This window comes from Rattus norvegicus, chromosome 3, assembly GCF_036323735.1.
Source record: "Rattus norvegicus strain BN/NHsdMcwi chromosome 3, GRCr8, whole genome shotgun sequence".
NCBI classification, from domain to species: Eukaryota; Metazoa; Chordata; class Mammalia; order Rodentia; family Muridae; genus Rattus; species Rattus norvegicus.
Genome location: NC_086021.1, coordinates 81,975,421 through 82,002,042, shown reverse-complemented (window position 1 = coordinate 82,002,042; position 26,622 = coordinate 81,975,421). Strand labels below are relative to the sequence as shown.

Here is a 26,622-nt window from a genome sequence, read left to right as displayed (position 1 = left end):
CTTTCTCTCCGAGAAGGAAGCCGCCTCCCTCTAAGGACAAAGGACTGAGGCTCTGCACCACTAAAGGCGGGAGGGGAAACTCGCGGAACCAACGCGGGGTGCAGGCCGGAGTTTGGAAGAGCCAGGACCCGCATGGAGGCGGTGCCTAGATAGATGAGGGGCGGGGCCGGGCGGTCAGAAGCTTTGGAAGCGGAGCGGGGGCGCCTGCAGGAGCTGGGAAGAGCCAGGACTGGCGGAGAAGGCGGGACCAGGCCACAGGAGGGGCTGAGAAGCTCTGGTAGCCCAATTAGGGCGCAGGCCATAGCTGGAAAAGACAGACTTGGCAAGGGGGCGGGGCCCGGGGAACCGGGAAAGGGCCGAGAACTGTGGCAAAGTGGAGCAGGAGCATCCGGGGGCGGAGCATGGCAGGGAGGGGCGGGGCAGAGAGGCCCGGCAGAGAGGGGGTGTGGCCGGCTCTTCCGCGCCGAGGCCCCGCCTCTCCTTCCCTCTCCTCCTGTCCTTTTGCAGGAGGGAAGCAGGCAGCGATCCGAGGGGCGTCCAAGCGGTAGCGCGGGCACGCTCCTCTCGGGAACTGGCCGACGTGGAGAGGGAGGACCCAGATTCTCACTGCTCCGGATTGCTGTGGCCAGCCGTCCCTTCTCGCCATGTCCCACAGCAGGCATCGTGCCGAGGCCCCGCCGCTGCAGCGCGAGGACAGCGGGACCTTCAGGTCAGCGCTGGGCCGTCGAGGCCGCAGGCCCAAGACGGGTGGGCAGCGGGGCAGGGGCGGGGAGCCGGCTGTCGGGCAGCATTCTGGGTAAAGCTCTCTCCCCCCCCCGGCCTGGCTCTGGGCCCGCCCTCCGGGCCCTGGGGGTCTGCCGCGCGCCCCGCCCCTCCCGTGACCGTAGGCTACTATCCGATCGGGAGGAATTGAACAAGGGTGCCTCGCAGACCCGGGTGTAGACTTGATCGAGCCTGCAGCGTTCAAGCCCACCCGGTTTCTTTCAGCATCCCTCCCACCGCTCTCAAGTTCTCTCTACAGACCTCTCTACTCTCCTCTGTGGGCTGCAGCACCCGGGGACAGGTGCGCGCCCAGGCCTTGCAACTGACCCTGGCTTCTGGCAAGCCACAGAACCATTTGTGACTGTCAAAACTGACAAGTGGATGCTTTTGCTTCCCTTTCAGCTTTGACATGCAAAGCATACGTTTTTCTGGTTTTTGCAGTTTGGGCAAGATGATAACAGCTAAGCCTGGGAAAACACCGATTCAGGTATTGCACGAGTACGGCATGAAGACCAAGAACATTCCAGTTTATGAATGTGAAAGATCCGATGTGCAAGTACACGTGCCCACTTTCACCTTCAGAGTAACCGTTGGTGACATAACTTGCACAGGTCTGTATGCAGTTAATTCCCCATGACCATGTGGATTGGAGGTCCTGGTTTTGTGTTGCTTTTCAGTAAGGAAAGTGCCCTTTTAATTAAGACGGCTGTAGGGGCATACTCTGAAGACAAGAGACTCCAGGAGCAACTTCATTTGTTTCGCTCCCTAGTTTTGTCTCGCTAAGATAAAAGGAAACTCAGAAACTCCAAGCATACCACACACACACTTTTCCCTATACCTGGGGAGCCTGCTAAAGTTCCTCTTAAGAATTAAAAACTGGAAATATTCTTGGAGCTCCGATAGCTAAGTCCGTGGGTGCTATCGCCTTTCAAAGTTACAAAGTTACCAATGCAGAGGCTAGTAGGCATGGAGTCAGAATTTTCCGAGGTTCTCTTTTTATGCACACACCTCGAACTTTGTATTCTTGGTACCACGCTTGAGTCCGGGTCCGTGGAAAATCAGGGAAAAGTAGAAGACTCCCATACTGTATCCCTCCAAGCTGCAGTGCACAGTGGCTTCTAGTTCTAGATACTATGTAGGTATTTTGTATAAAATTGTTTTCCCCTTTTACTCATGAAGTAGCAACTTCAAAGACCTTTTAATAAGCCACATGCCCAAGGTCACACAACAATGAAGTTTTAAAGTTCAGATTCATGCCTTCTTTCAGTCTGAGCCTGAGAAAGTGTTTCCCGGAGTTGCCATTTGTAAATGTGGACACTATTTTCCTATATACCCAATTAATTGAAAACATAAAAAAATTATTAAATAGTTTAATTTGTAGATGTATAAAGAAAAAGTTAGGAAAAGCTCAAGTTCCACTGTCTGCTAGTCTGAGTATAGCATAGATTCAAATGTGGGGATCTAGGGTTGCCTCTATTCATTGAAGTCACTTGAAAAGAACTGAAGCTTTTTTAGTTTTTGCTTGTGTGAAGATAGGTGGTTAGAGGTGCACTGAAGATTTCCTTATAGAAACCCACAGGGTTAGGATTGAGTTCCTGCTGTAGCTGGTCGTTTCCGGATATTTGAGAGGAATGTTCAAGAAAAGAAAAGGCCATTCTCCTCCTCAGTGCATTTGGGTTACAGATGAACAACCTATTTCAACCATTCTGCCTTAGATCTCCTCTCCCACAACCCTGTCTTCCTGCGGTAACTTCTTGGCCTTCCCGGCTTCAATTACTATCGAAAGAGGAATTCTGAAATCTTTGTCTTCAGCCAAGAACAGAACATATCCGCCTGGGTGCTTTCTGGGCTTCTTTGCTTGAGCATATCAGGAAAAGGCGTCTCAGACTACTGTCCCAAACTCAGCCATCTTTTCACTTAAACTCAGTTTTTTTTCTTACATTCTTTTTTTTTTTTCTTTCTGGGAGGCACCACAGTCAGTTGGCCAATAGAAGCTTGAGGTTGTCTTCCTGACTCGGTCCTGTCCCCCTTTCCCCTGTCCTTGTGTCTCTGTTGCCATAAACCCCTATCTTCTGGAAAACCGTGGAGTCAGTTTCTCTCTTTCTCTTGCTGCCTGTGCTCCAGAGCAGCAGTTTTCAACCTTCCTAAGGCTGCAACCTTTTAATTCAGTTCCTCATGTTGTCCCTTAGAATTATTTTGTTACTACTTTATAACTTATGAAATTGCATACTTAATTTTGTTGCTACTTCATAGTTTTGCTACTGGTGTGAATTACAATGTAAATATCTCACCCCTGGGGGGGGGGGGTTGAGAACCTCTGGTCTAGACCATTGTTATCTTTCTCTTGGACTAAGGTTCCTATCTTATAACTGCCCTTTCAACTTGGAATCTTGTGGCATCCACTCTGTGCGACAGCTAATGTCCTTAGTTGTGAAGCAGAGACTTACTATGTAGCTCAAGCTGACCTTGATTTTTCTTTTAATCCTCCTGCCTCCGCCTCCCAAACTCTGGGCTTATAGGTATGCACCCCCATTGCCTAACTCAGAATGGTTTTCCTAGCATTCTAATTTGTCTCCCTCTTTTTTTAAAACAAAATTTATTTACAGTCCATTTAGTGATCCCCACATCGCCCAAACTTTTAAAATAAGCCCCAACTTGCTAGCATGATTTACAACCTTCTTACAATGTCAGCAAGGAGCCTCAATACCACACGGGCACTTGGTAGGAATGCAGAGCATCAGGCCCTTGCCAGATGGTGGGATTAGAGTATATGCTTCAAAAAGAAAAACTTCCCTGGCAGTCCTTGTACACACAAAGGATCGCAAAGGACAGATTTATAATGCGAGTCACCACCCCTTCTTCTGTACCCCTGCATCTCAGAATCCCTTCCATCGAGCCCACAGGCTTTATTCATTCTCAGCTCCTTGGGGCCCTGAGAACACTGTGTACTGTGTTGCAGGTCCTCTGCTCAAGGTGTTGGTTGCTTAGCTCTTCCTCACTTGATTTGTCTTCTAGTTGTCCATATCATTCCCCTTTCTCCATGAAAACTTCCTGAGTATCTCCAAAAGGAGCTAAGTGGCTTTTTGGGGGGGGGCAGTGTCTGGTGGGGGCTCAAGCTAGCCCCCAAGTCTCAATCCTCCTGCCTCAGCCTTCTGAATAGGTGCAATTGCATGGCCACAGATGGCAAGCTTCTGATCTTGTTGCCACCTTACAGCTTGAACTGAGACTGGTTATAATATGTTCTTTGTATTTCAGCTATCTGTTAGCAGACATTGGGCTCTCGGCCCTAGAGAACAAGAGATTCTTTTAGTCTTGTGCCACATCCTAAGTGTCTGTTTTAGTAGATAAGAGAGTATCGAGCCCCGTGTCCTGATACTTCAGGGTCACACTTGAAAATATTTTTCCATGAGTTTGGGGATTTGGACTCAGAAGGAGACAATGGACTTCGCCATGTACCTTATGTAGCAGCTGAAATGAAGATGATGCCAGTCTTCCTGCGTCCTCCCCTGATCTACCCATGTTAGCTATACACACTGTGGGGAGGACTTGGGATACAAGCTTTACCTTACCCTTCTCTGTCTCACTCAGTGTGTAATCTTGCCTGCTCAGCTCAAACAGGGACTCTGTAGCTTCTCTAAGGAAAGCCTGCTGGAGAAGAATTTCTTATTTGTCTAGGAATAAACGAAGAACAAAATGCTGAGTTCTGTTTCTTTAGGAGATATGATAGGGTCTGGCTTATTCCCATTTTATATAATACATATATATGGTATAGAAATAGTGTTTTATACGGGTGTACATAAACTCAAATATGTAGTACTTTTAAAATTGGCTTTATGTGTCAATTTCACGTGTTGATAGTTTTACTAATACAATTGCACGTTTTGGTGGATGGTTTCAGTATCGAGTGAGCATGCGTCTAGTGACTTTGTTTTGCATTATGAGAACAGCTGTCTCATATGAGAATGAGACGTATGAGAAACCTATACGTCTTCACAGAGACTGAGAACTTTCCTTCCGTTTTAATTCAGGTGAAGGGACGAGTAAGAAGCTGGCGAAGCACAGAGCTGCAGAGGCTGCCATAAACATTTTGAAAGCCAATGCAAGTATTTGGTGAGCTAAATTTCTTTGTATTCGCAGCTCAGAGGTTTCATGGCTGAGGTAAGATGAAAAATTTTAATATGCTCTCGAAAGCGACAGAGCAAACAATCGTTAGTATCTTCACTCTAAAATTCCATGTCTGTGACAGCCTGCCATCCCTTATAGACAATTTAAGCCTATTAATCTGGTCGTTAACTGTGGAAGGTAGGCTGTCATGAGCTAGGTTTTGCTGGATGACGGAGAGCAGTTAGTATTTGTGGCAGATATTAATATTCTTAGTATGGATAATTTTAATCACACTAAGGTGTAAAATGGGAAAAGTCAGTAAAAGTAGTACTTTCTTTTCTTTTCTTCTTCTTTTTTTTTTTTATTTGTTTTTGGTTTCTGAGACAGTTTATTAGTGTAGCCTTGGCTGTCCTAGAACCAGCTCTAAAGACCAGGCTAGCCTCCAACTCACAGAGGTCCACCTGCCTCTGCCTCCTGAATGCTGGTATTAAAAGCCTGTGCCACCACTACCTGGCCAACTTTTTTTTCTAGCCTAGCTGGCCTCAAATTCATTAAGTAGCCCAGGCTGGACTCCAGCTAACAGTTCTCCTTGAGGCTAGCATTAAAAGCATGTGTTGCTCTATTTAGCTGAAAGTACTCTTAGGCATTCTCATTTGGGAAAAAGGATCAAGGTGCATCTTTCCTGTATCAAAGCCAGGCGGATGTTAAGTGGGGCAGTATTTCCGGATAGTTCCAGATGGAAATGTCTGCTATTGTCAGTGCTTTTAGAAAGAGTATTGGTCCTGCAGCATCATGCGTCTCATAAATGGAGCCTTTGGCTTCCACTGGGCACACTGTGGAACATGGCTTGCCTTCAGCTTCTCTTACACACACCCAGAGATGCCTGGAGTTTAGTCTTGTGTGATCTTCCATAGTTGGTGTTATTGTTCTCTAACCATAGTGAGACTTAGACTTTAGGGGTGTATTTAGGCTCCATGCTGTTGCTCTCTCTTCCCCAGTCACTCTCCAGCCCTCGGGTAACTTTCAAATACCGAGTGACATACTTACTTTTAAGGTAAGTGGTTGCGCCAGGCCAGCCTTGGACCTCCCAGGTGCTTATCTCCCTGTGGTCCTGAATATCCGTGACTTACACTGGCTTTCAGTCATGCTTCCGATAGCTCAGCTTTCGAGCTCTTCCACTGGTTGGCGACCTTGCTGTTCTGTGTAGGCCAGAGGTCATGCCAGGGCGTTGGGTACATTTGTAGAAATCAGCACACAGCACGTTCTCGCTGTGTGTGGGCACTTCACTTTGTCACCATGGAACGTTCCTAGGCGTTTGTAACGGTAAGCAAGCTTCGCTGTGTATCTGTGCTTCTTGGCAGGTAAGATGAGAATCGGTAAGCTGTAGTCAGGCCTACAGCGGCCTGATTTAATACAGAGGCTTCCTCGCGCCTCCGTCCCCATTATTTGCATAGCTTCGGCATGCAGCATTGTAAGTGAAGACTTGTCTACTTCGTCAGCCTGGGTCAGACGTGCCAGTCAGAGGCGATGGTAGCAGCCGCGTCTCCTGTCATGGCGGGAGTGTCACGCCACGGCTTCAGTTGTTTAGGTGCTTGACAGCTTCTTCAAAACTAGGCACTGGTTTCCCAAGAAACAAGTCATTTCCAAGTCCCTTGAAGAAACTGTTCTCTTTCCCCGGATTATAATCCCCCTCCCACACACATGTTAAACCAGAGTCATATGGGACGTGTTCTCTCTGCAAGATACATCGAAATCTTAGAGGATTATATGGCGAGCAGATGACGGGACGGATTTTTCTTGCCTGGCTCTCTGAATGAAAATGCATTTATAACCTTTGTTACCACACCGCTCGGCTAACTTTCCTGGCTAACTGTTGTCTTCGTTTCTTTGTTTTGTTTTTGGTAAAAATCAGTTTTAATAGTAATGTACTTTATACATTCACACACACACACACACTTAAAACTTCAATCATGCATCTGTATGACTCCTACCCCTGTCTCCCTCCTTCCTCCTTGTCCAACCCTCCTCTCCATCCCAAATTTCTGATCTCTTCTTTAATTAGTATCACTCCATGTACTTTCCCTGGGACTGTTTTTAGGTTTATCTTTATGTGTGTGCGTGTTTTGTCTGCATATGCATATGTGTACTGCGTGTATGCCTAGTGCCCACACAGGACAGAAGGATGTATTTAATCCCCTGAAACTGCTGTTATGGGTGATTGTTTGCCCTCCTGACCCCATGGGGACTGGGAACCAAACCCAGGTTCTCTGTAAGAGCAGTGAGTGTTTTTAACCACCTAGCCATCTTTCCAGCCCTTAATATGTACATTTAAAGTATTATTTATTAAGCAACTGTTATGTACAAAGCACCACAAAGCTTATCTAAATAGGTACATCAGTCCTACAACCAAGTAGTACGCAGTGAGATTCAGAAGTTGGGTGAGGAGTGCACAGGTTGTGTGCAGCATTGAATAATTTATGACCAGATGACTTTTTAAAGATCCAGGCTAAATTTTTTTTCTTTTAATACAGGGTCTTGTGTAGCTCAGGCTAGCCTCAGACTTGCTGTTTTAAGGGTAACTTTAAGCTCCTGATCCTCCTACCTCTACCTCCAAGCGTGACCCCAAATAGTCAGGGACTCAGAAGATTAAGATATTATGATCTATCGAAGTAAAACAATAGGCATCTGGAAACAAGGCTTGATGCAGCCCCAGGATAATGAGTGGATTCCCAAAGAAATCGGAGTGAAGGGCTTTCAGCCCTCCTAGAAGGGCTGAGCTGGTTAAATAGAGAATGCATTATCATTTACTTAGTAGCGTGGAGGAAGTCATTTTATTTAATAACACTCTAATAATGTTTAGCTTTGCAGTTCCTGACCCCTTAATGCCTGATCCATCCAAACAGCCAAAGAACCAGCTGAATCCAATTGGCTCATTACAGGTAAGTTAGCTTTCCACACTCTGTCTACTGACCAAAGGATAAGACTTTGTACTATTGTAAGGGCTAAGGCAAACAGTTGATGTTCTAAATACATGAATGTTTTGTTTTCTTTCTTTTTTGTGTTTTTGAGACAGGATTTCTCTATGTGTTCCTGACTATCCTGGGATCTTATTAATATAGACCAGGCTGGCCTGGAACTCACAGAGATGCACCTGCCTCTGCTTCCCGAGTGCTAGGCTTAATGGTGTGTGCCACCGCACCTCAGCACTGAGGCTTTTGTTTCTAAGTTGTGATCAGTGCACTCTGTGTAGCCAGCTTGAATTATTTTCTTATTAACCTGCTTCGGATTTTCCTCTTGTTCAATATTTGCCTTTGTTTGGTGGACTGGTTACTCAATATAAGCAGACCTTGGTGCAACAGGTCTATACTTTTCTTAGTCAAAAGGCCAATAAGCAGCTGGGTAACTGTTTTTATGCATTAAGGGTATGTAGTATTTCTCACTAATCTTGTAACCTACCTCTGTCTACTTCTGTCAACACAGAATTTACACAGAACCTTAGTTGTGCAACTAAATTCAAGAGAAGAGAGGTAGCCTACTTAATTGCTTGATTCCAGCAAAAAAAGAAAAGAAAAAAACCAAATGTAGCCTGACTTTCTTATTGAATGCAGGCGTCAGCTCACCAAGGAGCAGAAAGCACCATCAATGGCACAAAACTGCTTTGGTTTGGGCATTGTGATAGAATGATATAGAATGTGGGTCTGCCTATGCAAAATAACAGGGTGTTCCTTCAGTTTCCCATTGGCCAGCACAATGGTTCTTTTCAAGCATGTGACTAGAAACAGAATCAGCACTGAGGAACATCATTTATGTGACTGAGCCATTGAATAGTTAAATTTACTATTATAACCTCATCAATTTTACAGGAATTAGCAATTCACCATGGCTGGCGGCTTCCTGAATATACCCTTTCCCAGGAAGGAGGACCCGCTCATAAGAGAGAATATACCACGATTTGCAGGCTAGAGTCATTCATGGAAACTGGTACTCGATTCTTACAATTAGAGGCACTTGCACTGTTTTTAGATGGGAAATTGCCATAGAAATTTCTGTTACATGGCTTTTTGAGTATTGATGTCTCTTTTCTACTATCTTTGACTTTCTGAGAATAGTTACATTTCTTAATTTGATGTTTTAAAAATGAGGTTGTAACGGAAAAGACAGGCAAATTATAGGCTCTGTGCCGTAAGTAGTTATCACTGGATTGGAAAACGGGGGTGAAGAATGAGAGACTATGTGGCAAATAAAAGCTGTGGTGAGTCTCTGAGAGTATTTTTTCTAATGGTAGAATATTTGTTTAGTGCATATGAGGCCCTAGTTTCAGTCTCCAGAATCATAAAATATAAAGTAGAAATAATGACATAATAAATGACAAAGATAATAGAGTTTTGTTTTCTAGTTGTAGCAAATTTTGTGTTATAAAGGACAAACTATGACAAAAACCAGTCACTTTAAAAAGTCCTAGTGAGGGTCCCTGTGTTGACTTCTCTGGCATGCTTTGGTCAATTCTAAAGTCGATCAACATAGGATGGTATGAGCTACCGGTGCAGGACAGTGATAGGGCGTAGTATATGTGAGCCCTGGGCCAGTCCCCAGTACAGATGAGAAAAGCAAAATAGAGCACATAGGGTTCTACCTTAGCTGGAGATTAGACTCGAGTAACAGGCCAGGGTTTACTCTTAAGTGTCCATGTGGCCACCACGGAAGACACTGGGCCAGAAGCAGGGCCTCCCTTCAGCTTACGTTCTTCATGAAGTCCTGGATTTAGATGATTGAGCAAACTTCCTGGTCTCCTTGACTTCTGTTTGTTTGTTGTTTGCTTGTTTTCTGTTTAGTGATGTTGGGTATTTAACACTCAGCATGTCATGTGCTAGGCAAGTGTTCTGTGACTGAGTTTATATCCATAGTTCTTTTTATGGTTTCCTTTTTGAGACGGGGTCTCCCTACTACGTATCCCTGGCTGTTGTGGAACTCACTCTGTAGACCATGCTGACCTTGAATTTACAGAGATCCAACCACCTCTCCCTCCCAAGCACAGAGATTAAAGACACGAGCTACCATGTCTAGCTATTCCCGGTTTTTAAATCTGTACAAGTATAGAAGTAGATATTTAACATGTTTTTCAATTCCAGTGTCTCCTATACCTATATTAATTTTTTTTAATTCACATAGTTGTCAGCATATAAAAGATTATAAGCAAGAAATAAATGTTAACAGGAATTATAATTCAGGTGTATTTGATAAGTCTACTTGGTCAGAATGAAATCATATATGCTTCCTGTGCTAGGTATAGAGAAAGATTGTAAGGACTGGGCTGGGGAGGTGCTTTGGCGGTAAAATGCTTGCTGCATGGACATAACTTTCATTTGAATCCTTGGCATCCATCTTATGGCCGGCTGGCACAAAGTAAGGCCAGCCAGTGCTCTGACATGGTGAGCGCCAGGTTCAGGGGCAGACCCTGCCTGGAAAACAAACAAACAAATTTAAAAAAACAAACAGAAATGGAGAACAGCAGAGGAAAATAACCAACATCAGCCTCTGGCCAGTATGCACCCTAACACGGGTGGGCTCAGACACACACACACACACCACACTCCCACACACACATCACATAACACACACACACACACACATCATACCACACACACACATACACCACACACACACACACACACACACACCATACCACACACATCACACACACACACACACACAAATACACACACCACATAACACACACACACACCATACCACACACACACATACACCACACACACACACCACACACTCACACACACCACACACACACCATACCACACACACACACACACACACACACACACACCACACACACATGCACACACACACACACACACACACAACACACACTTTTAAAAATACAATAATTAATGGTTATTTGAGGACTGGTGGTATAGCTTAGTAATAGAGCATTTACCTAGCATATGTAGGCCCCTGTCCCTGGCTTTGAATCCCAGCAATTCTGTCTGTCTGTCTGTCTGTCTGTCTGTCTCTCCCTCCCCCCCCCTCTGTGTTTCACTTTGGTAGCTAAATGCTAAATGCTGGCAGATTTAATAAAGGTGAACACAGAAGGATGTGGGAGGTGTGGTATGTTGAGATAAACACACAGTGTATGTATATTACAACAAACAGAAATGTCAGTTCGGTAAAAAGTATTGGGCCAGCGTATGAAAATCCTGAGGTATTCACTAATAAAACACAACTCTGTACACATTCCATCATTCTCAGTGGGCATTAATTTCTAAATCTACCATTTCTTTTTCTTTATTTAGGAAAGGGGGCATCAAAAAAACAAGCAAAGAGAAACGCTGCTGAGAAATTCCTCGCCAAATTTAGTAATATTTCTCCAGAGAACCACATTTCTCTAGTAAGTAATAATCAGACAGGATTTGAACGTAACCGAGTATCTACTGCAGGAGATGCCCCTTCATTGCTGTGTTGCAGCTTTGGAGTTGCGATGTTTAAAAATCGTTGCATTTTATCTATGACTCCAGGTTGCATTGCCTCCTGTATGGGAGCCAGGGTTGGGTCAGGTAAGAGGACTTGGAAGACATAGTTAATTCAGAATTTCAGGCTGGGATCTGCAAATGGGAGCTCAGCTAATTGCTCTGCAACACTCTGTGCTTAGCATGCAGGAGGTCCAAAAAAGCAAATTAGCTAACAGGGCCTCGGGTGCTGCTTTTATTCATCCATTCTCGTCCGCTCATTCGTCTGCATGTTTAATGATGGTTCGGTGAGCCTGTACTGTGTCAGGTACCGAGGGATACAGTGCACAGCCGGCTTCTGCCTCTGACTAGTTTACTCGCCGGCCATAAGAGGAGAACACTAGAGATGGAGAGTCAGATAGCGCGGGTGTATGGCAGCACAAGAACATGGAAGAAGGCATCTGGCCAAGACTGGGGTTTCAGGAAAGACTCCAGGAGGAAGTAACGTCGAAGCTGAGGCATACAGAGTGAAAGTAGGGGGAGGGAATTCGAGAAGGAAGATGGCAGGTGCAGAGTCCCCGGAGTAAAGTGCTGCATTTGGTACAGAACCACAAGTGTTTCCTAGATACATCCAGATCCCAGGGTTGGAGGGATTCTCAGAGTGAGGCCAGGCCAGCGAAGAGAGGTCATGTCTTAATTGGCTAACTACACTAAAGGGACTGCCATATAGACATACTACGGGCAATGCAAAGTTGTTAATGAGTTTTATCCTGGCAGGAAAAAAAAAACTAACTTGTTGGTTAGGAAGGAAATCACTTGTTTGGATTATAGGGAGTAAATGAATATTAGGACCAGAGAGACCACCGGAATGGTCTTCTAGAAAGTATATGCACTATAACCTAAACTAAGGTACGGCAGAAGAAATGGAGAGAAATGTGTATATTTTTAAAATTCCTTTTAGAGGAACTGGAGAGATGGTTAAGAGCACTCACTGCTCTTGCAGAGAACCAGGCTTGGTCCCCAGCACCCACATCTGGTGGCCCAACTATAATGGCATCCTTACAGAGCTGATGGTTAATTTACAGGGGGGAAAAGCAGTCTTTTCAATATATGCTAAAAAGATACTTGTAGCAGTCAAAACTCATTAAAAAACCCAAAGTATTAGAAACATGGTCAATGTCTCTGCATTGCGATACTCTCATTAAAATAAAAATAACACAGGACACCAAGTAAGAAGTTTTTGTCTGGGGCTGGGGATTTAGCTCAGTGGTAGAGCGCTTACCTAGGAAGCGCAAGGCCCTGGGTTCGGTCCCCAGCTCCGGAAAAAAAAAAAAGAAGTTTTTGTCTGACCTTGTTCTAGAAACATAGATGACAGGGAACAGACTGAAGCCGGAAACAAGAAAAGATGAGGTACACTGATTACGAGATGCAAATAATCTGATTATTTTCCTGTAAATGCCTGGAGAGATGGGAACAGTGGCACATTTGGGAGGCAGATGCAAGAGAGGCAGAAGTTCAAAGCTGCCTTTGACTACACAGCAAGTTCAAGGCAGCCCCAAACTACATGAGACCCTGTCTTAAAGACAGTCAGAGAATGTGCCAAGTATTAATTAGCACGTCTCCAAAGTATCAACTGGAGGGGTTAAGAAGAGCAGGTTAACTCATCGCTTTGGGGAGGGAGCCTGAGGGCAAGGAGAGGGCGCAGCAGGTGGTTGTCCTTTGTTCATGCTTGTGTGCTTTATTTTTCCCCTGTGGTAGATATGCGTAGATTCAGAACTGCCTGAGAGCTTGGTGATGAGCTGGCTCAGCTGATGAAGTGCTTGCCATGCAGGAGTGAGGACCTGAGGTTGGAAATCTAGCACTCATATAAAAAGCCAGGCACAATGGCCTGTGAGCCCAACCCTGGAACGCAGAGGCGGAAGGGTCCCTGCTGGTCAGCCAGCTGAGTCTGTGGGCTCCAGATTCAGGGAGAGACTGCCTCAAACAACAAGGTCGAAAGTGAGTGGGGAAGATGCCTCTGTTGACCTCTGGCCTCCACACACATACGTAAGCACGCTCTCACATGTACAACAAGCAGACATACACCATACCACACACACACACACACACACACACACACACACACACACACACAACATATTATGACCAAAGTTTTAAATTTACAAATAAAAACACATATTTTATGGAAAAGTAGAAAGTCTATCTGGAAGAAAAAAATGGTATAATGGAAAAAGTCAATAATTTTCTTATTTATAAAGCCAAGAGCTGTTCTCAATATCTGGGGTAGACTTGAATAGAAATGTTCAGGATTCATGTAGAAATACTTTGAAACCCTACTGTAGAATATAATAGAAATTAAATTAACATGGCACTGTTTCTTCTTTTCATGCAGAGACTCAGTATAGTAAACATTAAAAATGTAAGCTGTCTTACTCTAACTACCAGAATTCATTTTGGAGCGCGGTAGGACTTTAACAAGCATATCTGGAAAAAGGAAAAGCAAATGCTTGAGCACAGCACCTAACAAGCAAGAATTTGAGATGGGCTAGGGTGCTTGCCTCTCTGAGAATAATGCAAAGTATGGAACTGTAATAAAGCCGGTTACTGCTGGGAGCAGAACAAGACTCTGGAGTCCTGCAAATGCACAGCTGCCTTGTGATGGCAGCAGTGGGATTTCAGACCAGTAAGGAAAAAGAGATGGTCCAGGTATGGTGTGACAGCTGACAGACAGGTGAGAATGTGATGGTCCAGGTGTGGTATGGGCAGCTGACAGACACAGGTGAGGATGCGATGGTCAAAGTGTGGTGTGGACAACTGACAGACAGGTGAGGATGTATTGGTCCAGGTGTGGTGTGGACAGCTGACAGACACAGGTGAGGATATGATGGTCCAAGTGTGGTGTGGACAGCTGACAGACAGGTGAGGATGCGATGGGCCAGATGTGGTATGGACAGCTGACAGACACAGGTGAGGATGTGATGGTCCAGGTGTGGTGTGGACAGCTGACAGACACAGGTAAGGATGCGATGATCTGGGTGTGGTATGGACAGCTGACAGACACAGGTGAGGATGTGATGGTCCAGGTGTGGCGTGGACAACTGACAGACACAGGTGAGGATGCGATGGTCTAGGTACAGTGTAGACAGCTGACAGTCACAGGTAAGGATGCGATGGTCTGGGTGTTGTATGGACAGCTGACAGACAGGTGAGGATGCGATGGGCCAGGTGTGGTGAGGACACTGACAGACAGGCGAGGATATGATGGTCCTAGTGTGATGTGGACAGCTGACAGACACAGGTGAGGATGCGATGGTCCAGGTGTAGTGTGGACAGCTGACAGACAGGTGAGGATGCAATGGGCCAGGTGTGGTGTGGACAGCTGACAGACAGGCGAGGATATGATAGTCCAGTTGTGGTATGGACAGCTGACAGATACAGGTGAGGATGCGATGGGCCAGGTACAGTGTGGAGAGCTGACAGACAGGTGAGGATATATTGGTCCAGGTGTGGTGTGGACAGCTGACAGTCACAGGTGAGGATGCGATGGGCCAGGTACAGTGTGGACAGCTGACAGACAGGTGAGGATGTATTGGTCCAGGTGTGGTGTGGACAGCTGACAGTCACAGGTGAGGATATATTGGTCCAGGTGTGGTGTGGACAGCTGACAGACAGGTGAGGATGTATTGGTCCAGGTGTGGTGTGGACACTGACAGACAGGTGAGGATATGATGGTCCAAGTGTGGTGTGGACAGCTGACAGACACAGGTGAGGATGTGATGACCCAGTTGTGGTGTGGACAGCTGACAGACACAGGTGAGGATGGGAGGTAGTATGTTTGAATGTGTGTCCTTGTGTAGATAGATTGCATATCCCCATACTGAAGTAAATCCAAGATCAAGAATTGAACATGAATAGAACTCTTAGAAGTCACAAGCAATCTTTTGCAAAGAATCTTAGAAAGTCTTTTTAACTATACCTTAACATCTAAAATCTGAAAGATAATCAGTCCGACTAGAACCTACAATACAGCTAAAAGCTATAAATAAAATCAACATAGCTAAAACAAACAAAGAAGTCAGCTTTTGTACACGTAAAGCCAGTGCACATCAATTAAAAAAGAAGTCCAGTAGAAAAATATTCAGTGTATTCATGCCAAATAAGGTATTTTCAACCATTTAGGTTGGTGAAAGCTACACGGTTCGATAGATAACCAGCTGGTATTGGTGAGAGTGTGATAAACAACCAGGTTGGTAGGTCGTGTGTAAATTAGTTCAGAAGTCAACCTGGTAGTATTTCCTACATTACTTAGGTATGTGGCAGGGGGCAAGGTGCATATATATGGAGGTCAGAGGATACCTTGCAGGAAGAGTCACTTTGAGTCCGAGGGATCAAACTTGGACATCAGACTTGATATCAAGAGCCTTACCTGCTGAGCCGTCACTCTGGCCCAAGTTGTAAGAATTTATCAAAATAAAAGCATTTCTGTGGGCAGTGTCTCTCCTAGACATACATTATACTGGAAGGAAACAAAGCCGGGTCCTCTGGAAAAGCAGCCTGTGCTCTTAACCCCTGACCTGTCTCTCTAGCCCCCGACAACTGTGATCACTTACCCTGGTAGTGATGCTGGAAATGGCCCAATTAGGAACTGAAGTTTCCCTCGTCTCTGCCTTTTAGACGAATGTGGTCGGACATTCCCTGGGATGCACTTGGCACTCCTTGAGGAATTCCCCTGGTGAAAAGATCAACCTTCTGAAAAGGAGCCTCCTCAGTCTGCCCAACACAGACTACATCCAGCTGCTCAGTGAGATAGCCAAAGAGCAAGGCTTCAGTATAACATACTTGGATATAGGTAAGCTTTCTCATCTGCCCCGACATGTTCTCAGGGTCTCATCCACCTCTCAAATACCTACCTGACCTTGCCTTCACCTCCCAAGTGCTGGGATTATGGGAGCAAAACACCACTATGTTCCACCTCTGGATGTTCATTTAATTCAGTTTATACACCTATGTGTGTGTGTGTGTGTGTGTGTGTGTGTGTGTGTGTGTGTGTGTGTGTGTGTTTAGTGTCATGATTGTAGCATCAGAACGCTGTGATACCCCTATTCAAACCTTAATGAGATGTGGAAACCTCCCCTGTCAGAGCTGCAGGCTCTGGGAAACTAGAGCTTAGGGGCTAGAAGAACCTGCAGTGGTCTTGGCAGCCTTAAGACTGATCTGTGAGTCAAATGCAGAGTCTAAATAAACAGCAGACGATGAAGAACCTGAGGAGCGAATGTAGACAGGTGGTCAGAAAACGGCTGACGAGAGACCATTTGTAAGTGTTCATCAGTGTCTTCAGTTTGCTGAAGGATTGGAATACGTGGGTAACTGAGCCATCATGAACAGGAATAAGGGAAAAGGCAAAAACAAACACAGAATGTGGGATAAAGAGGAAGCCTGTGAGGAAGGTTTAGATATGCGCTGATGGTGCTGTTGACTTGCTTCATACCAGCTACAGAGCTGAAGAGTTCAGGAGCATCCGGAAATGGCCTTTGACCAGCTCCAGTGCAGCTACTGCCAGGGAAAACAGACAAATGAGCTGGGCACGATGGACAGCGTTTGGGAGCCTGAGGCGGGAGGATCACCATAAATTTGAGACGAACCTAGCTATAGAATGAGTTTTACACAGCCAGAGCTACAGAGTGACTTTCTCAAAAAAGGAGGAGGAGGAGGAGGAGAAAAGGAAGGAGAACAAACAAAGCCCCCACAGTGGTGTTCAACCTCATTAGTTCAAAGGGAAATGTAAGTGCAACAACAACCTCACTAGATTCACTACAGTCAAGAAAATAAATGGAAGAAAGAAAGTTTGTGAGATTTCAGTTTGGAACCTCATAGATTGGTGGTCAGATGTAAAATGGTTCAATTACCAGCAACTCATGTGACCAAGCAATTTCACTCCAAGAAATTAAAACTATTATTCAAATACCCGTAGTCGCGTGTTCATAGCACCTGAGTCCCAAGAGCCAAGAAGTGGAAACAACTCAGGTGTTCCTCAAGGAGTGAGTGGATGAGCAAACTGTCAAGGATACATTCAACGAGCTGTCACTCTGCCACACAGAGAAGCGTGGTCTAATGCCTACGGCAACACAGACAAATTGAAAAAGTATTGCGCCAAGTGAAAGAAGCCAGTCATAAAAGGCTCCGGGGTGATCCAGTGAAACAGTCAGCGCAGGCTGGTGGGTGCCAGGAGTGGGAGCGGAGGGACTTGGAAGGATAAGTGTCTGAGGGGTCCAGGTGTCCCATCAGGTTATACAAATAGTTTGGAAATGGACAGAACTGTGGGTGTAGTAAATGGCATGGAATTGTTCAGTTTCAAAATAGTTGGCTTCATGTCAGTTTTTCTATTGAGGGACAAAGTCCTTAGATGTGATAACTAGGATCACTCATTCAGTAATCCTTTTGCTATTGAGCTATGTCCTTGAAACTGAGTGACTAAATATTATGATTTAACCACTTTAAAGTTATTGTCGTGTGTGTGTGTGTGTGTGTGTGTGTGTGTGTGTGTGTGTGTGTGTGTGTGACAGCATGTGTGCGATCAGAAGACAACTTAGTGGAGTCAGTTCTCCACATGGGCTTCAGGGCCCGAGCCCGGGTCTCTAGGTTTATGCAGCAAGTGCTTTAGCCCCCTGAGCCATCTCAGCAGCCGCCATGGCCGCCCTAAGTAAACCACATTTTGTGTTTCAAACATGTACTTCTCTCCTTCACTTCACCACCTGTGGAGAGTGACTCATTGGTTGATGAGAGCATTTGTTCCCTGGGCTTCTGTGTTGTTTTTAGGACACCATAACCCAGAGTTCCCCATGTATGGTCTTTCTATGTATCCAAGTAGTCACATTTAGAGTTCCCTTGGAGATGTCATAGGAATGCAACAGTCAGCTACAGCTGACCCCAGCCCTGATATCTGATCGTGTGGGCTGATAGTCTGGTATCAGCACTTCTTTCAGGTTTCTTTAGCTGATCACGTTACAGCTGAGCATGTGGGGAGGATGGTGTGGTTGTCTTATTTTTGATTGATTTTTTTTTTGATTGATTGGTGGTTGTTTGACTTTTTTCCCCCTGTGAGTATCTTGCTTTATAGTCCAGGCTGGCCTAGAAATGGCTTTATCTCCTAGGCGAACCTAGAATTCTTTATATGGCTCAGGATGGCCTAGAATTGGAAATCCCCTTGCTTCCATCAAGTGCCATGGAATTCAGATCTGAGCTGGCACCCCCCACTCCCTGTCCGTTTTGTTTGCATAAATATTGGTGCGTGACTGAGGTAACGTACTATGGATGCTTCAAGACCAATGAAAACAAATGCTTTTCTAACGGGTTTGCTTTACACGTACCCAGCGCTAACCGTCTCGTTGGCATGTGTCATTACAGAGGAGCTGAGTGCCAACGGGCAGTATCAGTGTCTCGCAGAGCTGTCCACCAGTCCCATCACCGTGTGTCATGGCTCAGGCATCTCCTGTGGCAATGCCCAGAGTGACGCCGCTCACAATGCCCTGCAGTATCTAAAGATAATAGCAGAAAGAAAGTAGGCTCGGAGCAAGTGAGTCTTTCCAAAGCGCAAAGAAGTTTCCCTCGCACCTCTTCCCAGTAAAACATTTACCGTAATGTACGTCTGCGTGTCCTTTCCAAATCCTCTTCGGATTCCCTCAACTTCCCAGATTTAATCGTCTCCTGGTAGTTGTTATTAAGCTCTTTTTAATGGCTTCAACTTTGTATTGGTATATTGTGTTTATAAACTTTGTACCACAAGGCTGAGTGTGGCATCCATTTTACAGGGTCAGACACATAGGTTGAACCTGCATGTTTGACTGTAACAGTGAAGGGATAAGAGCACTGCTAACAACAGTCTTACTGGTGCTTAAACTGTTCTGTGCAAAGCTTTGTGAAGTGGATTCTGAAGAGCCCTTTTAGACTAGAGCGTTGAGGCTTGTGATGAATGTCATTGCTAAATTTCAGGGAACATGGTCGGTTTGCTATGTATTTGAAACCATGGAATAAAAAGCTGTTCTTATAATGGGGACTCTGCTCATTTTATTAAACAGCTACTCGCTTGATCTTAAATTTATTCTTTGTAGACAAACTTTCTTTTGAACATTTTCAGTTATATTGTCTACACACCACTAGCTTACTGCGGAGAGTGAAAGTAAAAACCCGAGGCCTAAAAAGATCTGCAAATGTATGTACTGAATAAGTACTCCATGTATGTACTGATTAAATACTGTATGAATTGATTATGCAACTTAGGCCTTTGACATAACCATTTGTAGATGAATTGGTAGTTTTAAAAAGTGTTAACAAAATACAAACAACAACACCAGAAACCCTTTCAGTTCCCTCAATTCTTTTATTTTTTTTATTTTATTTATTTATTTATTTATTTATTTATTTATTTATTTATTTATTTTTTGGTTCTTTTTTTTGGAGCTGGGGACTGAACCCAGGGCTTTGCGCTTCCTAGGCAAGCGCTCTACCATTGAGCTAAATCCCCAACCCCCTCAATTCTTTTATAAGAATATTTCAAAGACATGATTTGATTTGAAGGCTAGAAAAAATGCCAGAGAGGTGGCCCAGTGGATAAAGGTGCAACCAACACTTAAGTTGAGTCCCTGAACACATGGTGGAAGGAGAGAACTGACTCTCACAAGGTGTTCTTTGACTTCCACAGAAGTGCTGTGGCATACATATGCGCACAACCAATCAATCAATAAATAAATGTAAAAATGCACGCATTTTAAGTTACAGGGAAAGGAAACAGTGCTCTGCTATATTTAAAGATAATTGCAGAAGGAAAGTAGGCTCTTAGGAACTCAGGAACTTTTCTGCAGTGCATAAGAAGTTTCCCTCCCATCTCTTTCCCAGTAAAACATGTATGTTTGCATTTCCTCCCCAAATCTCTTCAGATTCAGTCAACTTTCCATATTTAATTTTCTCCTGGTAGTTAGATTCTTAAATGCATGGTGATTTAGTCCCTTCTGGGAGAGTTGCTAACATTCAGACCTCAACTATCAAACCTTCTTCATAATTGTCTTAACTGGAGAGAGCCACCTATTATTAGTCATCCTTTCAAGAGCAGCCTGCATTTCAAAGAGTCACCATATTGCCCCATACTAAGATACACAGGGAGCAGCTGAGGCTGCCCTGTGGGTGTTTTGTGTTGTTTGAATTTGACTGGATTTTTGAGATTGGGGGGAGGGTCCTCTCTCTATAGCCCTAGCTATCCTGGAACTCACTATGTAGGTCAAGCTGGCCTTGAACTCACAGTGGTCCGCCTGTCTGCCGCTTGAGTGCTGGAATTAAAGGCATTCCATTCCACCCAGTCAGAGTCCTTCAGGGAACCCAAGCCATGATGCTTGGAGAAGTGAATACAAGAAAAGGGAACCAGTGGGATTTTATACCTCATTCTGCTGCCTGTCTTACAAAATGTGAGCCCCACTCAATGATGGTAAGCAGAGCCCACAATCCATAGGATGCCGGAATCACACGTTTGCTGCAACTTTCACAAGTGAGCTGAGTTCCACAGTAAGCACCATGGTTGAGAAATATGGAGAGACTAGTGCTTAAGGATGGTAGGGCTGACTAGCTATGACTAAGCACTCCTGGAGCACGGGACCACATGGTAGAATGAGAGTGACTTAATTAGATTCTGTGTCTGGTTTTATGTTGAGGTCTTTGACCTACTTGGACTTGAGTTTTGTGCAGGGAGATAAATACGGATCTATGTGCATTCTTCAACCTGCAACATCCAGTTAGACCGGCACAATTTGTCAAAGATGCTTTCCTTTTTTTTTTTTCGTTGTATGGTTTTGACTTCTTTGTCAAAAATCAAGTGTCCATAGGTGTGTGAGTTTATTTCTGTCTCTTTGATTTGATTCCGTTGGTCGACTTGTCCGTTTCTATACCAATGCCATGCAGTTTTTATTCCTATTGCTTTGTAGAATAGCTTGAAATCAAGGGAGGGTGATACCTCCAGAAGTTCTTTTATTGTTCAGGATTGTTTTAGCTATACTGCGTTTTGGTTTTTCCATGCGAAGTTGAGAATTGTCCTTTCCATGTCTGTGAAGAGTTGTGTTGGAGTTTTGGTGGGAGTTGCATTGAACTTGTAGATTGCTCTTGGTAAGATGGTCATTTTCAATTTGTTGATCCTACTGATCCATTAGCATGGAAGGTCTTTCCATCTTCTGAGGTCTTCAATTTCTTTCTTCAGAGACTTGATGTTCTTGTCATATAGGTTTTTCACTTGCTAGAGTTACACCAAGATATTTTATGTATTACTTGTGGCTATTGTGTTGTTTCACTGATTTTTTTTTTCAGTTAAGTTTGTATCCAGCCAGTTTGCTGAAGGTGTTTATTAGCTTTAGGAGTTCTCTGGTATTTTGGGGGTCACTTATCTATACTGTCATGTAGGTTGATGTCAAGGCGATTCATGATTGGACAGTAGAGAGTTGGGCAGGGACAAGTTTTTGTAAGGTGGGAAAGAGGAAGAAGGAGGATCAAAATGGAGTCTACAGTGGAGGATGGTTCAGATTTAGGTGAACTGGATTGATTTTATCTTGTCTAGGTGAGCAGTTTATATCTTTATCAATTGGCAGTGAATTTATTGTGTGGATGAATTGTGGATTGAGAATTTTAAAAAAAGATTTTATTTTATTTTATTTATATGAGTACACTGTAGCTGTCTTTAGACACACCAGAAGAGGGCATCGGATCCCATTACAGATGGTTGTGAGCCACCATGTGGTTGCTGGGGATTGAACTCAGGACCTCTGGAAGAGCAGTCGGTGCTCTTAACGGCTGAGCCATCTCTCCAGCCCCGTGGATTGAGAATTTAACATATAAATCTAATTGCTAAATTACAAGTTTCTGGAACTTTGAACCAGGTCAAAGAGAATGGTGTGTAAAAGAAATGGCTGAGAGGCAGTTGGAGTGTGCAGATCTGGTTCTGTTGCCTGTGCGGAGTGAGAATGCACAGGGCCGGCAGAATGAGATGTGTGTGTGTGCCAGGCATGGTAACTACCATCTAGGGGGCTATGCGGAGAGGGCGGCTAAAAGGGAGACATTTGGGAGAGGGAGGCATGCAGAGTGGCAGAGTAGCAGCCAGAGCAAGCAGATCCAGCTCGAGGGAACTGATAGAAAACGATCTTTTTTAATTTTTATCACAACACTATCACAGCAGTGGAGGCTCTGGAGCCTGAAGTGGCCACCTCCTGTAGCCAGGCAGGACTCCCAGAGGAGGGATTAGGTCACCAAATTACCCACAAAACCCTCAACCCAAAATGTGTCCTGCCTACAAGAAGTGCAGGGACAAAGACAAAGCAGAGACTGACTCCATCTAATGACTGGCCCAACTTGTGACACATCCTATGGGCAAGAACCAATCCCTGACTCTATTAGTGGTGTTCCAGTCCAGAATTAGCCAGACACTGACCACTCAGTCACCAGTCTCAGATACGATGAAAATTGAGCACTTGATTCAGACTGATTGATTAGGATCACAAAAATGAACTTGGGAGCCTAATTGTGGCACCAGCTTTTTCTAAGGACAGGCTTTTTACAGGAAAAACCAGGTTCAAAAATGCAAAAGGAAGAAGGGAAGTGGTACGGCATTTTTTGGCTAACTAGACAAAGTATTATCAACTAACTTTCAAGCTGATTGGTCCTAGAAGTAAGAGGGGTGGTGTACAGGTAGTGAACAAGGGAACTCCAGAATATTGAGATAACAGAGCATAAGTAACCTAACCATAACTTTTTGGCTTATTAGCAACATTCTTTAGTGTTGGTTAAAGTGATAATTTCACCTTATGAGCACATGAGGATACATTCAAAATGGCTACAGTTACATCACACCATATCAAATGATACTTTGTTATGCTTGCAGACAGAATGGCTGTACCAGAATCCTTAGCCAAAAGAGAAAAGATTTCTGTTTCAAGTTGGCTGGATCCCTTTGCTTTGGACTTAAGATGAGGTATAATGGGGCAGTAGGAGAAGGCAGCCCCTCATGGAAGCCAGGAAGCAGAGAAAGGTAACAGGAAGAGACAAGGGCCAAAATGCACCCCTCAAAGACACAGCTCTGGTGACCCACTTCCTGTCTAGGCCCACCTCTTACAGGTCTGTCTCCCAATAGCCTACTTAAAAGTTTAATTTGTTAATAGATTAAATTAGTACATTTGGTCATAATCTTCATGACTTCATTGTCTCTGGGACCCTCAGAGGCATACCGAAGAAGGCTTTACTCACCCCTGATATATTTTTACAGTTCAATCAAATTGACAAAATAACTGTCATAATTGGATATCCAAATCCATGTGTGAAGGCCAGAAGGCCTCCAATGAACGCACACAGTGCAGAGACAAAGCCAAGGATCAAACTTAGGACCAAATGGTGAAAAGAGCAGATGAGGTTCAAAGAAGTTAAAACTTTGATTAGGTCTGCAGAAGTCATGACTTCTGTTGGGGGGGGGGGGGTAGTCTTGGTTTCTGTGGCAAGAGTTGTACTAATAATCGAGGCCAAGTGGGAGCTTTAGAAACTAGTTCTGTCCCCATATTAAATATAAACAAAATATAATAGATGAGAGAATAATAAAAAAAAGTAACATTGCTTTTCACAGAATATAGACAGTAATCTCTATCTCTGTATGTGTGTTATATGTGTATGCTTGTGCATACACATGTATGTACAGGTACACATGCATGTGGAGGCCACAGCTCCATGTCGTGTTGTCTTCCATTGCTCTCTGTCCCGCGCGCGACTTCCCGCTGGAAGGAAACACGCGGGTACATAGAAATCCTTACTGTGACCAACTTTATTAATCTTAGAAGAGGAAGCCCCGCCGCGCCAACATGGCGCGCTTATAAACACCCTAGTGCGGCGCATCCACACCTGATTGGTTGTTTACCCATGATCTCATAAGGCATGCCCCAGAGTGCGCAAAGACCTGGCACGAAGGCACTCTTGCACATGCGCACAGTTAACTTCCTGAAAGGGGGCCGGCTGGCGCGGCGAAGGCTGGCGCCATCTTGTAATGGCGGAGGCTATCCTGGCCTTCCACATTGACGCAGTGGAAGCCAGCGCCATCTAGTGGTGGCGAATGTTATTGCAGCCCTCTACATCTCACCCTTATAATTTATATTATTTTATAGCAGTCATGATCACCCTATCGCGTGCAATGAGGAAACCTCAGCGATGTGGAAGGGCTGATCAAAGGAACACTGAGTCTCTCTCAATCCCAGTGCAATGGATCCACAGATCCATGGGGTGCAGGAGCAGAGAACTCAGATACAGAGAGTATCCCTCTCCTCCCAGTGCAATGGATGCACAGATCCATGGGGTGCAGGAGCAGAGAACTCAGATACCGACTAATTCCTAAGCAAGATAACCAAATTCCAGGGGAGGCCCCTTGTACAATGGCCACAAGTGCTTGAGTGATAACGGCCTTGTCACGTTTCTGTTGAGATCTGAGTTTGCAAACCAACCAAGTATGAACACTGATCCACAGCATAGGGCTGCACCGGACAGAGCCACTCCCGATAAGTAGTGGGCACCTCATTTGGTCCTCCTCAGCTGTTACCACCAAGGGCCGTAGTCAAGCCACTCCTATAATAAAATTTAGAATTTCCAATTGTTAGTAACTACTCCAGAAAGTTCACCCACTGTACTTGTCTAACAATAGATTGGGGGAGGATAACTCCAGACACTGCAGACACAATATCTGCAGCAGTAATGGCTGCTACGATAGCAGCAAAAGTGTCAAGGTCTTTTCCAGGACAGTTCAGGACCAGTCATTTTTCTCTGGAACAACCAGCAGACAATGGAACCATTTCTGAGATCTGTATAACCAGGACAGAGTTCCCCAGTCCACTGTAGCTTTACGCAGGTAGCATTCCTGTAAAGCTACAGTCTGTAAAATGACCAGTTAAGGCAGCAAGAGTCACCAGGGAAAATGAAGGGGGCAGCAACGGCTGGAGTCCAGTCTTCCCCAGCAAGCAGCAGTGTACAGAGGGTCAGAGAGCAGGCCATAGTGGGACAGGACACATGCAGCGGTAACACTGACTGCAGCAATGGCAAAATCTCTGTGATGACAAAGGATGAAGGGTAATCTTCTATCTTCCTCTCAGGGCAGAGGAATGACTCCAGGGACCCGAACCAGGAGAGCTGAATCTTTATGCAACCAGGATCAGCAAGTCTCAGCAACCACTCAGGCAGCTGGCACACTCTTGTAGCATCCTGTAGAAAAAACACAAACATTCCCTCTTCCCCATATAAAATATCTGGACAGGATCATGTCAATAAGTGGATCTCTCTATTTCACCTAGGCAGAAGTATGCCTAGTTGTAGGGTGCCATAAACTTTGGCATCCAAAATTTTAAAATTGAAATAAAAGGAGCATTATTTAGCATACAGGGATAACTCCCCCTTTTTATTTATTAAGATATAGTAAAGATATTATTTATTAAGGTAAGTCCTCGAGGATTAAATTGAGGACACTGAGCACTTGTATTTATAAATTGACTTGTATACCAAATAATTGTCTCCAGCATTATTGTTTTGGATATATAAAGAATGAGATTTTTTGACTAATTGTTCCTATGTAAGGCCTATAATCTGTCTGGTATCTTGTCCTCCCTTGCTAAAGAGCCCAGGCAATCCAGTTTGAGTTCTTAAATGTCCTATAAAGGAACAGTATTTAGTGCTCTTAACCACTAAGCCATTTCTCTAGCACCTCACAAACTTTATTTACCTAAACATAAGCATTAATTAGAAATGTCGAATCTTGTAAATAACGTCTAGATTCAGTCTTACTAGAAATCCCTGAACTGGCAGGGTGAGGCTGGGAGTTGAAAGTAAGCAAATGGAGTCTTCCTCTTTTCGTGTGGGTGTGTTATCAACTCCATTACCATTTTTTGTTGGTTTTACCATTTTACCATGGTTTTGTTTAGTTGTCTGAGCCAGAGCACTGAAAGGACAGTGAGTTGTCAGACAATTTACACTGAAATCACTCACTGATTTTAAGTAGAAAACCTGTCTCTAATAAAGCATTAAGTAATTGAAATCAATTGTAAACCACAAGCCACACATTGGCTATCAGTATGTGAATTGAAAGTTTGATTTAAAAACAGTGGCTAAACTACAGAATTTAATAATCTGTGTTGAAGCAATAGAAACTCAAGAGAATAAACAAGTGATCCAATCATACCTGTAGCCTTTTCATTAGATGAACCACCTATGAATACAGTAAGCGCATTTCCTATGGGTTGTATGCACA

At 44.4% G+C, this 26,622-nt stretch overlaps 1 protein-coding gene and 1 long non-coding RNA gene across 5 annotated transcripts; both read left to right on the top strand.

Annotated features, from left to right (window-relative positions):
* Positions 1-14: 14 nt before the first annotated feature.
* Prkra (protein activator of interferon induced protein kinase EIF2AK2) lies at positions 15-19,374 on the top strand. Of its 3 annotated transcripts, none has more exon segments than NM_001024780.1 (8): positions 518-709; positions 1,204-1,373; positions 4,791-4,872; positions 7,727-7,805; positions 8,730-8,847; positions 11,175-11,269; positions 16,002-16,176; positions 18,732-19,374. In NM_001024780.1, coding segments are annotated over 8 exon segments (942 nt in total). In that variant the 5' UTR covers positions 518-644; the 3' UTR covers positions 18,890-19,374.
* LOC134486118 (uncharacterized) lies at positions 11,277-15,785 on the top strand. Of its 2 annotated transcripts, none has more exons than XR_010064841.1 (2): positions 11,277-14,200; positions 14,533-15,785. It is a non-coding gene; the product is annotated as an uncharacterized LOC134486118 (long non-coding RNA). The 2 variants fall into 2 exon arrangements; XR_010064840.1 differs by having other exon boundaries at positions 14,391-15,785.
* Positions 19,375-26,622: the final 7,248 nt, after the last annotated feature.